We start from the raw sequence: 13947 nt of genomic DNA, 5'->3' as shown, positions 1-13947 counted from the left end.
GGGGAAATTCCTATTTTATAAAATATCACTGATCTCTACAAAGAAAGATCAATTGTGCTTTAGGAAAACAGGATAATTGTACTTTTTCCTGGAACTCTCAATAGTTGGGGTCTCTGGTAACTTTTTTCGAGGCCTTTTTTATATAACATCAGTTACTTATATAATCAAAAAAATTATCTATGCTTGATGCTATATATTACTTGAGAAAGTTTGTATGAGCTTTATAATATTTATTGCACAGTACTGAACTTAATTACAGACTCAGTCTTTCTTAGAAGAAACAGACTCCTGTCAAGTGTACCTGGAGTTTTTTCTTCATCATATCAGACAGAAAATTCTTTCCACAGGGACTCGAATTAGTATTTGTTATTGCTAGGTCAGGCCAAAAAAATAAAGGTTTCTCTGGGACTTAAATTAATAGAGAATTATAACATCTCCTCAGGCAAGAAAGCTGGGAGGAGAAATTGTGTGTATTTTAACATATTTTGGTAAACAGTCTTCCAGAATCAAAAATGGTCACTGTAAATGTTGACAAAGGTGTTTATTAGTCAAATAATGACAGAAATTCTAGTTTCTATTGTGAAGGCAGGTAAAGGCTCCTGACACAATTCATCAGATTTAGGTAGAGAAGGGATTATTAAACCATTCATCTCATCTCATCTCTCATCCTCAACCCGCAGAACTTCACACAGCTGCTTTCATGCTGAGTGCAAGTCCAACTAGTTTGACTTCAGCAAGTCCTGCTGATTTGAAGACTTCTCATTTTTTAGCGCATCCCAGCTGTTACCTGTTAATATTTAACCCTTCTACTGACTTAAATGTGTCTTTGGGTAAGGTTTTTTGCTTTTCTATGCTACATTTTAAAACTTCTAAGTAGTTGGGATTTTTTGTTGGACTTTTCAGAGACCTCTACACCATTGTCAAACTACTTCAAAAACTGAAGTTTTTCATCACTTCATATTTTCAATCTTTTTTTCTCTCTGTATTGTCCAATTTTTCAATATTAAAGTATGGATGCTAATATAACACAGAATTGTAGAATAGGATATAGACGAGGCTAAAAATGTCCCTCTGAATCAGCATTTAAACCACTGCCCAATGCTCCATGCTGTCAATACCTGCACTCTGACATTTTACCTTGAGTTTGGCTCCTTCAAAGTACATTTTTCACAAATCTTATAGTGGAGGACTGGGTCCTTTGTTCCACATTAAGGCTAACACGGAACAAAAAATTAAAATATTTATTTGGCTGGAGTGTTAATTCCCTCATTATAATCACAGTTCTGTGTGTTCATCTGAGAGTCTCTGCTTCAATTAGCATTTGCTAATTTATATGAAAGGGAAATAAAATTTAAGAACAGAGTGAGGATCTCTGCTGCTAATTGTTTTGTAGTTGTCATCTGGGAGCTTGTGAGATTCAGATTCCCTTCCTTGCTCGGGTCAGGCACAGAGGCTGTGCTGACCTCAGGCATCCCTTACCCTTGTAACTGCTGTAATCACAATGAAACCTTCCTTGCACCCCTTCCCAGATTCATGGGGAACTGTGGGGAAGCTGCTGTCCGATTCCAGAATCAGCACTCCCTTTGTTGCAACCTGAATTAAATGTCCTTAAGAGTTTCAGAGACCTTAACTGTAGAGGCAAAGCGGTCTTTGGTGCAGAGAAGATGGATGTTGAGATGACCGGGGCCATGAGGATTTGGGGAAGAGACAACTGAATTCTTCCTGCTGCGAAACAGATGGAGAAGAGGTAAGAGGGTTTTTGTACCTCCACCAGACTACTCTAAGGCACAGTGTAAATGCACAGCACCGGTAACCATATTTCAGCACACGGAGCCAAAGTGAAGAGGTTGGGTGGGCCACGCCACCAGCTACCCCCAGCATCTCTGCAGGGTGCCCACTACCACTGCTTTTATTTACTGCAATTTGTTGTTCGCTAGCCCTCCTCTTTCCTTGGATATCAGAGAGCTAAATGCTGGCATTTTTATTCTTTCACGCAACCCTATGTGTGTTCTGGATGCATTCTTCCTTCACCCAAAATGTTACATGGATGAATTTCGAGGATCTTCCACATCTGCCCAGCATTTCTTACAGCTTCACTGAATCACAGTTACTGTTTATGCCCAGTAACTTCAGCTGTGCTATTTGCCCAGAAAATCCAGATACATCCTTACCACGTGCCTGCTGTGGCTCTGCGTAACGCTTCTGTGAAACATGGAGTATATAAGCAATAACCAGACAGAGCTGCAGACATCTCCTATGGTGAAATCTAGCCTTAATCTAGCAGTGGAACAACGTAAAGACACAGCCAGGTTTGAAGAATTGGCTGCCAGTCGTACAGCTGTATTTACTAATGACATGCATCAAACCAGCTGTAGGTACACGTGAGAGGAATCAGATACGTGATTACGTGCAAAACAGCTAAAACATGACCAATTTTTTTCAGGTGATCCTTGATCACAGCATGACTGGAAGCTAGCAGACCCAACCATTGAATTCAGGGGTGTGATCCACAGCGTGCAGCGCAGACAGCAGTTCCTAGGGGAAGAGGCAGGCCCCAGTCAGCCAGCTGAATTTAGAAACCATGCTCCTGTGTATGCTGATATTCTGCACAGCCACTGGTGTTAGGATGCCAGGTCAGCCTCTACAGGAGCTGCATTACCTCACCTAAGTAAATCAGCAGCTTTGGTTTTGTTGTTCCAGCAAACCGAGTCTCTTCATTAAGTTGGCTTAAGTTGCGCCAGGGGTGTTTTAGGTTAGATGTTAGGAAGAACTTCTTTACTGAAAGGGTTGTGAGGCATTGGAACAGGCTGCCCAGGGAAGTGGTGGAGTCACCATCCCTGGAAGTCTTCAAAAGACGTTTAGATGTAGAGCTTAGGGAAATGGTTTAGTGGGGACTGCTAGCGTTAGGTTAGAGGTTGGACTTGATGATCTTGAGATCTCTTCCAACCTAGAAATTCTGTCATTCTGTGATTCATTTTTATTTTGATTTGCCTTTCTTGCTTAGCAAAAAATACTAGAGTGGCTACCTGTGACAGTGCCTTGATGCTGCAGCCAGCAAAGAGGCCTCTGTATGGTTCAAACTCTGAATTCTGTCACTCTGGCAGTAGAGAGGAGACAAAGGTTTACCTGGGGGTAAGCGGAGCTAGACCGGTTTCAGACACGAGGGCATTGTCGTGAGGTAGCCTTGCCACTAGATGTTGCTATGAGCACGAAAAAGCAGCGGCATGGAAAGTGCCAACCATAAAGTTATGTGCACTTCGACAAAGCAAGTCTTCGAAGTGGTAAATTTAGCTTTTAACCGATTCAGTGAGTTCTCACTAGAAAAGCGGGACACTCACTGCCTTACTGCATTTGTGTACCCAAATGGGGGATAGGATAATGCAAGAGCTTATGGAGTAAATTCACCATAAATCTTGTTAGATCAGAAACATGGAAGAGAAGAACACGGATTACTCCATCAGCCATGTGCACACTGCACAGGTTTGGTTAAATTAAGGAGCTTTTTTTAGCTTCTTGTGGTGTGTTACTAAGATGGGTGAATATTATTCATTGTAAGAAGTGAGAAAACGCAGGGAACTGGGAACAGAAGTAACCCATGAAGACAATAAAGCTAGTTGCACATCTTGAGTTGCAATTTTTGTCACTTGTTTCACAAACATGACAGCAAGTAATGTCTGGTCAGCCCTTGGGCAGCAGGATTCTTCTAGGGTACGTCTGTGGGTTCTGCCACTGCCCAGGATTGCATTACCCAGTGTTGTCTGGATGCTGTAGAAAAGAAATCAAAGGAAGAAGAGCCAAAACAAACCGCATCACCAAGTCACTAGCAAAGTGGTTTGAAGCCTAACATAAAAGTGTTGGAACTATGTGTTATTCAACCAAACCCTCTGAAGCAGAAGGCAGACTGCAGAGATCAGTGGTGAGCTTGTGCGATAGATGCGGCAGTCCCTGTTTCTTGTTCATTAACAAATGTGTATAAATATTGAAGCACTTGGCTAACCGTATGAAGCCAATGATACTTGACTGCTGTATGCAGGAGAATAAACCTCAAAAACACAGGAAAATCAATATTTGGCCAAGTAAGGCTTGCCTGGAAGCCACCACAGGTCAGGATTTTGACCTGGATCAGGTGCAAAGGACAGAAGGATTAGCTGGTTTCTGCAGGTTGCCAAAGCTTTTTGTGCCTGTGCTCAGCCCACGCTCTGAGCTCAGGGCTCTGCCTGCCCCTGAAGTGGAGTGGCATCAACAGCAGCACTTGGTCAGTAGAAGCAAAAATTATCAGGTCTCTGCTCTGCACTGTAACGTGACGTATTCCAAGAGACAGACCCTGTACCAGAGATCGCCTCTGGTGATGCAGATGACTGCTGGTGAAAATCTGCTTACTGCCAACAGCCTCATCCCAGGCAGTGACACGGGGAGGGGGGGAAACAGGCACCTGAACACCACCTCCCTCCGCCCGGTGCTGAACCCAGCGGAGCCACGGAGAAGAATGCGTCCTTGTCTCTTTAGCTGGGGCCACCTCCTCCAGTCTGCTGCACTAACATTACTGGAAAATGATACTACAGGAAAACATGCTGTTTTCCAACAGGCTCGAGGACAAAGAAGGTGTTCAAGGTGAGATTCTGTAACATCACTCCAAGCACAGCAGTGAACTCTTCTCTCACTTTACGCTGAAATTCATCGTCAGTAGGTGACAGTCACAACAAACACTCCAGTGGGTAAGTGAAAGTTTCCTTCTGGTGTAGGTTTTTTCAAGCACTTTTAAGACTTTAATGCAAACCAGGACATAAAGCTAACAGGTGTAACACCATCCTATCTCCTCCTGAGCACTCAGTCCAAGGTTCTTCTCTTCAGGGCTACTCTCTTAGCATACCTTTGTATTAGCACAGCTTTCCAAATTTAGGAATTATTGCTGCAGCTATTCAACATGCCAGCTTTGCAGCTGTGAACTCTAGCTGTACATTTTTTATTATACATGGTAAGAACTCATTGCTAAGAAATGTCTTAAACTCTTTGAAACACTTTTAAAAGCCTTATACACATGATTAAAAATATGCACGGATATTCATACATACTCTATTCTCTAGAAGAGAGTACTTTCGAGGAAACAGTTATAACCTCACAGTTCACAGGAAAGAGCAATCATTTTCCTTTGTGCTGGAGCTGAAATGCTATGCAATATAAATACAGATGTCCAGGCAAACTCATTAAACTGTAGTCATAGCAAATGGTGCAAGAAAAGAGAAAAAAAAATGAAGAACTTTCGCTGAAATTCATGGTGTTGCAACAAGAATTGATATTGATTACTTCACCATACTCAGCTTTAATTAGCTAGCTCAACACTGACTGTTGTGAAAACAAGCATGCAATTTGACCCAAGGAGTGTTTCTTTTAGAAAACAAAACCGAACAATGACAGACCTTCTGGCAGACCAGATGGGGGCTAAATTCTAACCTGATCATGCTGACACAAATGACGGTTTTTGTAGGTTGTAACTGCATTCCAAACAAAAGCACATTTTTGGCTTAGCTGAACACATAAAATTCATTCTTCTTGCTGATTCTTGTAACCAAAGGCAGGTATGAATCAGTTCCCTTAAAAGAAGTCCCCAGAAGCCATGGTCCTCAATATGTCTTCCCAGATTAGCAAGGATGAATGGCTGAGCAAATCTACACAACTCTTTGGATGCAGAAATCGTCTTTCTGCTAGGCTGCAAGATTTCAGATAATGTACGTAATCAAAACCCAAGTTCAAATCTAAAAACCTTCAGTATATTTGCTAAATAAAACTACCAAATAGTGAAGCAGAGTTAACTCGATTTTGAAATAAAACAAGATTTTTGTACCTTTGCTTTTTTGGTAAGATATTCTGTAAATTATTACAGCACGGATGTAAATGGTGAATTACCTCCCATTTAAGCCATTAGAAAGTAGATACCTAAACACAATCCTCTCACTCCTTGATCCCAAACGTTTAGGTCCCCTGTGTTTGTCTCTAAGCCTAAGCTCAGAGTATTTGTACTAACTGAGCTGAATTTTTGCCTGGTGGTATTGCAGACAAATTTCAGGGAAGCATTGACACCGATGATGATGATGATACTGCTCTCTTACTTAGATGTTTATGTTGTTAAAGGTTAAGAACTGTCGCAGGGCAGGGAACTGTCAGTTTGCTCATCCACTTCATGCTCTCTATTATCATCATCACGCCCAAGAAACTGGGAACAGAGTCAAGGCACTGCAGAGGAACTTGGAGAGGTTTTATCAGCACGAAGGAAGCAAGACAGAGAGAGTCTCAGAAATGGGGAAAAAGTTTGACTTTCCAGCCTAGTGTATGCGTGGTTACAAGACACCTGGGGGTATCCTACAGTGATTACCAGGGGAGGATGTCTAGAGGCTGGAGCGTGACTGCCAGGACACCGACAGAGCAGTATCCTGCTGTGTGCAGCCATCCATTAGCAGGTGCCTAGGGTTGTCCCTGACAGGGGAAATCTCAAGTCTATAAAAATGTGCAATGCCCTGCCCAAATAATCCTCGATTTTGTTTACAAATGAAAAAATAACATAGAAAGCAAAGGGTGCTGAGAATTCCTTCATGTCAAAGAAAAGTGTTTATTTATTTCTTATCTACATACACATCCATTTTTATTGCAATCACTGAATAAAAGAATATTAGGGTGCAATGTAAGGCTGATGGGGTGGGAAAGGAGTATATTCTCCTAGACATTTCATATTTCTGTTTGTCTGCAATTACAGTCTGTTTAGGTACCAAGTCCAGTGCACAGTATCACACAGATGGGAGAGATGCTGATGTTCTGAGCAGAGGACCGATACTTAACAGACTTGCAATAAGCAGTCTTGCTGACGACAGTGAAGAAACCTGACTGGTCAAAGCCTGTTTCAAACAGTAGCATTGCACCACAGTTTCTGCTTTGGAAGCAGAAACAGCAAGAGCTGGTCTCTACAAAATGTCTGTGAAACTACGCTTGTAAACTGCACAGCGGCATCTCAGCAGCTGAAGCGTCTCAGTGCCTCACAACGACTACTGGAAATGATACTCAAGGATGTTCACAGCTCTTTCAATTTCTTTTATCAAGGAACGGTTCTTGTCCAGAGTATGAAAACATTAAAACTAGCATCTGTAGGTTGTTCCAAAACCACTCGGTGTACAGGATTGCATTCTGGTTTTCATACTATTTAGAAGTGGAATTTCTTCTGTACATCTGACCTTCAGTGCAGTACCAGGTAACATCTGTGATGCTGCGGGAAAATGAGCATTAAGCGATCCTCAGATACGCTGATGCAGCATTCAGTGCTGATGGTTTGCATGAAACGTTCCATCAATTCTTTCCAGTTCCCTGATCCTAAGGACAGCAGGAGCTAATTCAGACCCTGGCTGAAATAATGCTGCCTGGGGCTGGTTCTGAGTTATACCAAGAACAAAGGTCCAAAGGATTAGCCAGGGCAGGGTGAGTTTGTCACTGTGGTGGGCAGAGGCAGCAGAAGCTGGCACAGAGCTGGCCAGCAATGCTGGGCAGGTGAGAAAAAGCTGATTGTTTTCACCCCTCTGTTCCACTGCATCACAAATGAAGATGCAGAGCAGGGATAAACATTTAATGACTCTCACAACTGCTCCTATCTGCTTCTTGTTTTCCCTCCTGGGCAAATCTTCCTTAAGTTTGAAAATGGGCCGTGGATGGAGTTATCAAGCATATGTTGCCAAAAGTGTGAAGCGAGGCAATATAGATGCTGTCAAAGTACAGGAATGGAAGTCCAGATTTTACAGATCTTTCATGGAAAACTTGCTTTTCAGATTGTTAGGATCCAGAATGGGATAAATGATGTGCTTTCATTACTAATTCCAAATTATTGGCAGAAGAATTGTGCACCAATGGAATTGCAAAGGGTGTACTATATTTCAATCCACCAATAACATGTGATGCAAGTTAAAAATATGCAACCAATCAAAATATCTGAAAACCTAGAATTTGAAATCCGATGCAGCTTACATCTACAGCTCTGATGTAGCATACGTTGGGCTCTGTATGTAAGTGACATATTGCTGAACATATACAGTAAAATCCGTAATTCCATCTCAACTGCTTAGGACTTGTGGTCTGTTTTATACCACACATAAAATGTGATTGGGAAGGAGTCCAAGATGGCTTGTATGGAAGTTACATCTAATCTGTTTCTCGCTGATTGCACTTCTATGCGATTCCTCCTTGCTCAAACTTCAACAGCTGTCAGGGGAGGCTTGCACAAAGACTGCAGGATAGGGACTAAACGTGTAAACGATGACTAGTACAATCAGAAATACTAATTGACTACAACAGTTGCTCCCTCAGGGTATGGCAAAGCTTCCTTCGGAGGCAGTGAAGCAGGGACAAGCCAGATGTTCTCATATGATAGCATTAGGCACCTTGAACTCTAGAACCACACCTGCTTAGTCAGATGTAGGCTGTAAGTACCCTGTTCGTAGACTCCTGATCCTGTTTGCTCCCTGAAGCATGACATACACATCTTCTCAGTGTTACTCAGCCGTAGGATTAAGATATGCTATGTGTGTGGTGTGGGATATGAGGAGGGTCCATGTGTTAGGCTGTGATGGAGAAGGTGATCCCAAGGCAAAGTAGCCTCAGCCCATACACCGATTGCTGGAAGCTTAAACCACATCCTGCAAGTACTTTGCTGTACACATCCTCACACACGGTGTGGATTTTCTACAGATGTGACTGTCAGTAGGTACGTTTAGAAGATCCAAATGCAGTATTTCAATTCTGTAATAGGTTTCTGCATTTGTGTGCAGTCCTATTAAGGCCACAGTCTCAGTAAAACAGAGAAAGGAAGTGAGTGACTTCAAAGGGTCAGTGCCATCACAGGTCTTGGTGGTGCTTGGGAGTTGTCACAACTGCATCCAGCTCCTAGGTCTTCAGCTGTAACCAGACATGCTCTTGACAAAGAAAGAGCCATAAACAGTTGTTTTTCCACGCTGTATTGCTTCCCAGTCAGGTAGGATTCCTCTCGTCTGTGTTTGGTTTCTTCTGTAGGGAAGTCTACAGTAGTAGACTTCCTACACAACTACAGTAGTTTACTACTGCTAACCATCAGCTGTCCTTCAATTCGTGGGTCTGAAGAGGAGATATCAAACAGAAAAAAAAAAAAAAAGAGAAGGGATGAAACTGAAAGTTACTGCAGCAGTTTTTCTAGATCTCACCATCAACCACGTGCTGGAGGGACCACCACAAAATGCCCTTACACACCTGAGAGAGACCTCCCTACCAGGGACCTTCTGACAGTCAGGAAGGGTGTCAGCAACATGCCAAACACATCTCCCTCTGCATACATTTTCACTGTGAAGCAGGAAAGGCAGTAAGGCAGCCATGTAAGCATATTATCTGAAGGTGAGTCCCAAATGAATTTGAAGAGCTCCAAAGGCAAAGATAATGTTTTGACAGTTCTGATCTCTTAAAATTTTGTGGGAGGACAGGAGAGAAAAATGGTGATGTAATTTATCTTAAATTATCTTACCTTTCCTTTAAATCAGCACTTACATTCTGCTCTGGTCCTAGTTTTGCATAACTCAAAGGTAGATTTAGACCCACAACTGGGCCTACAGTACTCAGCCACAATATAATGTAATTTGTGTGTCTAGAAAAGGACAGAAAAATCCATAAACATCTTACCCAACTTTTCTGCATTGCTGATACAGTTGACAGTCACAGAAATAAAAATAAAATAAAAGAAAATAACAACAACTTCAAGTGGGGCCATTCTCTTACTTTATCTACATCAAGCGTACTTCAGCTTTCAGCGCTTAAGTGACAGTACAGAATCCCTTTCTGTTTGGATAAAGGAAGTTGTTTTGATGATGTTCACTCCCTAGCTGACTTACTTTGCCTGCACCACAGCAAGCCTTGCAAAGCACAGTAGTGTTTCTTACCTGTTCTGTTTCCGTGAGCTGGCCAGTACAGAGGACATGAATTCATTAGTCCGGCAGGGGTGTAGAACAAAAAATGGTTGCCCAAGTAACGGGTGCTCCTAAGAGGGAAAATCAGTTGTTTTACTATGCAGTAAGAAAACAGAAAATATATTGTTTACCCTTGAAACAGACAAAGCTGTGTCCACTTAATGCTTGATGCAATTTTTCTCAATTCACATTGTTTTTCTACTAGCAGTGGCTGACATATCAATACTTGACAGCATATTTTCTTATCTAAAAAGAGAAATAAAAGCACCAAGCAGGCAATGCCACAGTTTAGTTCAAATGTAAAAGTTTTCAAAAGCAGCTGGAGTTACAGTCTTGTCAAACAGGTGCTGAGAAATAAATGGAGTTTAATGCGGGGCTTGTGAGAGGAAGCAGGAATGGAGGAAGAGCCCTCAGGGTGGCTTTAACTTCCACTAGATGGCATAGCCTCACATTAGGCTATTCTATGGAAAAAAAAAAAAAAAAAAAGTATCCTGAAACACAGTTGTTTGTCAAGAGCCCAATCAAAACTGTCCTGCAGGAAAAAAAAAAAAAGCCATATAGTGACAATTAAGTTTGCAGTCATACACACTCCCTACAAGGCTTTGCTAAGGCTTTGTGTGTTCCTTTCCACCCTCACACCGCACGGGGTGCTGTTGAAAACTCAATCTGATGCTGCACAACGCTTTCACTTTCTTCTCCAACAGGCACTGAAACTAAGTACGTGCTCTGACTGAATCAAACCTGCACTCCACGCACAGCCCTAACAGTGATCTCATCTGCTCTTGCATCAGTGATACCAAGAGATCAGCACACCTGCCTCACGCACTGTGCCCCGGGGAACTGATTTTCCTTTAATGCTGCTGAGGTCACCGCCGCTGCTTCTGCACCAAAATCAACAAATCCTACCTCATCCCCACACTCAGGAAGGGCAAAAGCACTTAGTGCAGCACAGCAGGGAACAGCTAGAGAGTGGTTCCAGGCGAGAAAGATGCCCAACGTGGAAGGCTAGCACGGCCTGCTTGCAGCCAAGCCCAGACTGCTGGAGCCAGAGCCTCGGCAGAGACTTACTGTGAGGACTGGGTGTTTTATTCTGGATAAAGGCCCTTTTCCCTAGCTGCACTTCTTGTGGTGGCTCTACTATGGTTGGCCAAGAAGAAACTATACTAATCTTAGTCTCCGAGACATAATCTCTTATTCCAGTCTGATAGAACTGCAGCCGGAGCCTCCTGGTTCTGTGGCTGCATTTTGTCTTAGGATTTAGCAAATTGCCTGCACTGAAGAGAGGAGGACCGCTAAATCTTCTTACAATACAGTAAAAACTCCTTTCCCAACCCCCTGCTAACAAATGAAGACAAATCCTGGCCTGTCACCTTTAGCAAAGAGGACATATCCTGTATCAATCACAGTGTCTCTTGCAGTTGAAGGACACTTGGTTCTCATGCTAAAAACACACTCATAAGGATCAATCCTTTTGTGTCTAGGAGAACTTTTAAAAACTTCCAGATGCTTCACAACATACAGAAATAATGTTCAGAAAGCTGTGTTTTTACATCGCAGTGCAAACAGATAACTTACCCATGAATGCTACCATCTGCTGTTGGTAACAGTGAACTGATGCTGTTTTCCATTGAGAAAAGCTAACAGTTTGAATAAAAGATCCATTCAAATTATCTGCTAGCTTAAATCATCTCAGATCTCTAAGCAATTCTAGAAAATACATAGGTTGTGCCAATGGTATTCCTCAAAGACAGTAAAAACAGATAGTTAACAGTATTTACAAAACTATTAAGCCAAACCAAACAAAACAAAGTACATCAAGCAGCAAGCTGAGCAATTCCCTTACGTGAAGAAAAAGTCTAAAGAGATAATACACAGCCCCAAAGAGAACGCAGAAGATCTGCTGGGCTTTGAATGTCTTAGCACTGCAAGAAAAGAACAAGGATGATTTCCAAAGATGAATGTTCAGCCTGAAGTCAATCCCAACCATCCCATGACCTGGTATTTCATCCTATCCTGCAGTTCTTGCTATAGCAAACCTCCAATGAATGACAGCCAATGGCAGCCAGAGATGATTTTTTAAATAGCTTATTCATCTTTCTTCTTTTAGTTCTTCCTCTCCTTACAACACAACGGAGTGAGACTGAAAAAAATCCCAAACACTAACAATTACATGTCTGTATGAAAAAGCAAAGTGTATTGCTCCCCAATTTTTTGGAAGTGTCATACCCTTGATCCCATCTTTAGTGCCAACTTAAGAGCATGTGACAGTGGTGAAATCCACTAAACTTCAAACTCCCTGCAGCATCTCTTCCACTCTTCTTGAACAGTGGAAAGGCGCTTTATTCCCCTCCTGATCCAACAGATGTAAAGGGAGAGGTTTCTGCGACAGGACCCAGCCCCCGGCTTCAGAGTTGGTAGAAATACTCTGAGGACACTTGGTTTGGGTTAGTCAAACCCTCCTCCTTGCTCTTCTGAAGCAACACCAGTGCCAGAGCAGTGCAGATTTCGCTGTAATCCACCTAATTTTGAATGGCAGCAATGAAGTGACCCAGGGGTTCATTGAAACTTACACTGCTTCTTGGCGAGGCTGTGGGCATGGCACATGCACTACAGCTGCACATTCACAGAGAGCTGCTTTGGCTTCCACTTAGGCAAGCTGAGGACTGTCACTTATTTGTATACCTCTAATCCATGAAATTTAGGTATTACACAGATTCTTAGCAAATATGGTGTCAAGAAAATAGTTCTGTATAAAATGGGAATTTTTCAATAAGCTGATTGAAACCACTTGTCTTTTTCACCTCAAATGAAAGGAATGGAACTGCAAGAATGCTACACTTTTCAGAAACATTCAAAACCTGAAAGATAGGAATATGTCACGCTCTGTATGTCTGACAGGAAGCACACAGAAGCAGGAGAGATTGAAAGATTTCCTGAGCCAAGCAGGAGTTTCTAAGGAGGGAAATGGCTGAGGCACGGGGGGAGAGCTGTTGGAAGTACCGGACAGCTGCCAAAAAAAAAAAAAGAAAAAAACAAGTTATCAAAGCTCTGAATGACTTCAGAATTGATACTGGGCTATAGAGAATTTTTATTGCCAGGTCACCAGTTCAGATTTCAAACCGGGCTTGCAGTATCTAGAACTCACTATTGTACAACAGCTTACATGCAATTGTCAGTCAAACCAGCATTAATTAGTGCCCTTGCTGGTCATCACTGCAGATGAGTCCAGAACTGAAGGCAGTGGCTTATCTTGCCACCCCAGGGGTCCACGCTGAGGTGCTCCATCAGGAGAAGCAAGAAAGGTGCACTTCTGTCGCTCATGGTATGCCCTGAGAGAGGGCTGCGAATTTGCAGTGTGATCACTCCCAGGTCCTTCTCAAACACTGTCCAAAGTGTACCTCATGAGAACGAGGGAGCTAGTGCTGCATCAGCTCCAGGAACCTGCTTAGTACCTGCCACAATCATTTGTTGGAATAAAGATACTCCACAGGCAATGAAATGTATCCTGGAAAAATGCTGGGATGGCAATACTAGCCTTCAGCTAGCCTCAGCTGTGCATCCCTTTTGAGAAAAACATAAAGTCCTATTGAGGTTTCATGAAAAAAAAAAAAAAAAAAGACCATTTTAGGTAGTAAAAAAGAGTCTCCTCGTTCTTAATCGGTCATATAGCAATGCCTTTTACAGAGAAACGTGTGTGACTTCCAATTCAATCCCAGCAATTACTCGCTGACATTGTACAGAAAGAACCCATTTACAGGTTGCTCTCAACTCTTCCGGACAGCAATGCTTGGATAGTTAATTTGAAATCAGCTGCTTTATTTTCTTGTTGCCATCCCCACACTGGCTCACAGTGCTGATCAGCACCTGACACTGGAGTCCGTCACACACCTGCATATCTCTTGAGCCTGACCCAACTTTCACTGGAAATCAAGTTTTTACAGGCCGCAACCAGCTCCAGTAATATGAAAGCTCTAAACCTTGCTCC

General features: G+C 42.5%; 1 protein-coding gene across 3 annotated transcripts in view; it reads right to left on the bottom strand.

The window, feature by feature from the left end:
- Nucleotides 1-6571: 6571 nt before the first annotated feature.
- ATG10 (autophagy related 10) overlaps nucleotides 6572-13947 on the bottom strand; it is an 82342-nt gene continuing 74966 nt past the window's right edge. For 2 of the 3 annotated variants that reach the window (XM_082783541.1, XM_082783542.1), the window contains exons 6-8: nucleotides 9936-10033; nucleotides 9524-9643; nucleotides 6572-9123 (exon numbers count right to left, since the gene is read on the bottom strand). In XM_082783541.1, the coding sequence (XP_082639667.1) occupies nucleotides 9111-9123; nucleotides 9524-9643; nucleotides 9936-10033 (231 nt within the window). In that variant the 3' untranslated portion in view covers nucleotides 6572-9110. The remainder of the gene's footprint in view (nucleotides 9124-9523; nucleotides 9644-9935; nucleotides 10034-13947) is intronic. The other variant, XM_082783543.1, reaches the window with a different exon arrangement.

Source organism: Aythya marila (genome assembly GCF_965140915.1).
Source record: "Aythya marila genome assembly, chromosome: Z".
NCBI lineage: Eukaryota > Metazoa > Chordata > Aves > Anseriformes > Anatidae > Aythya > Aythya marila.
Note: the sequence above shows the minus strand (reverse complement) of the source record. Positions and strands in the feature narration are given on the sequence as shown.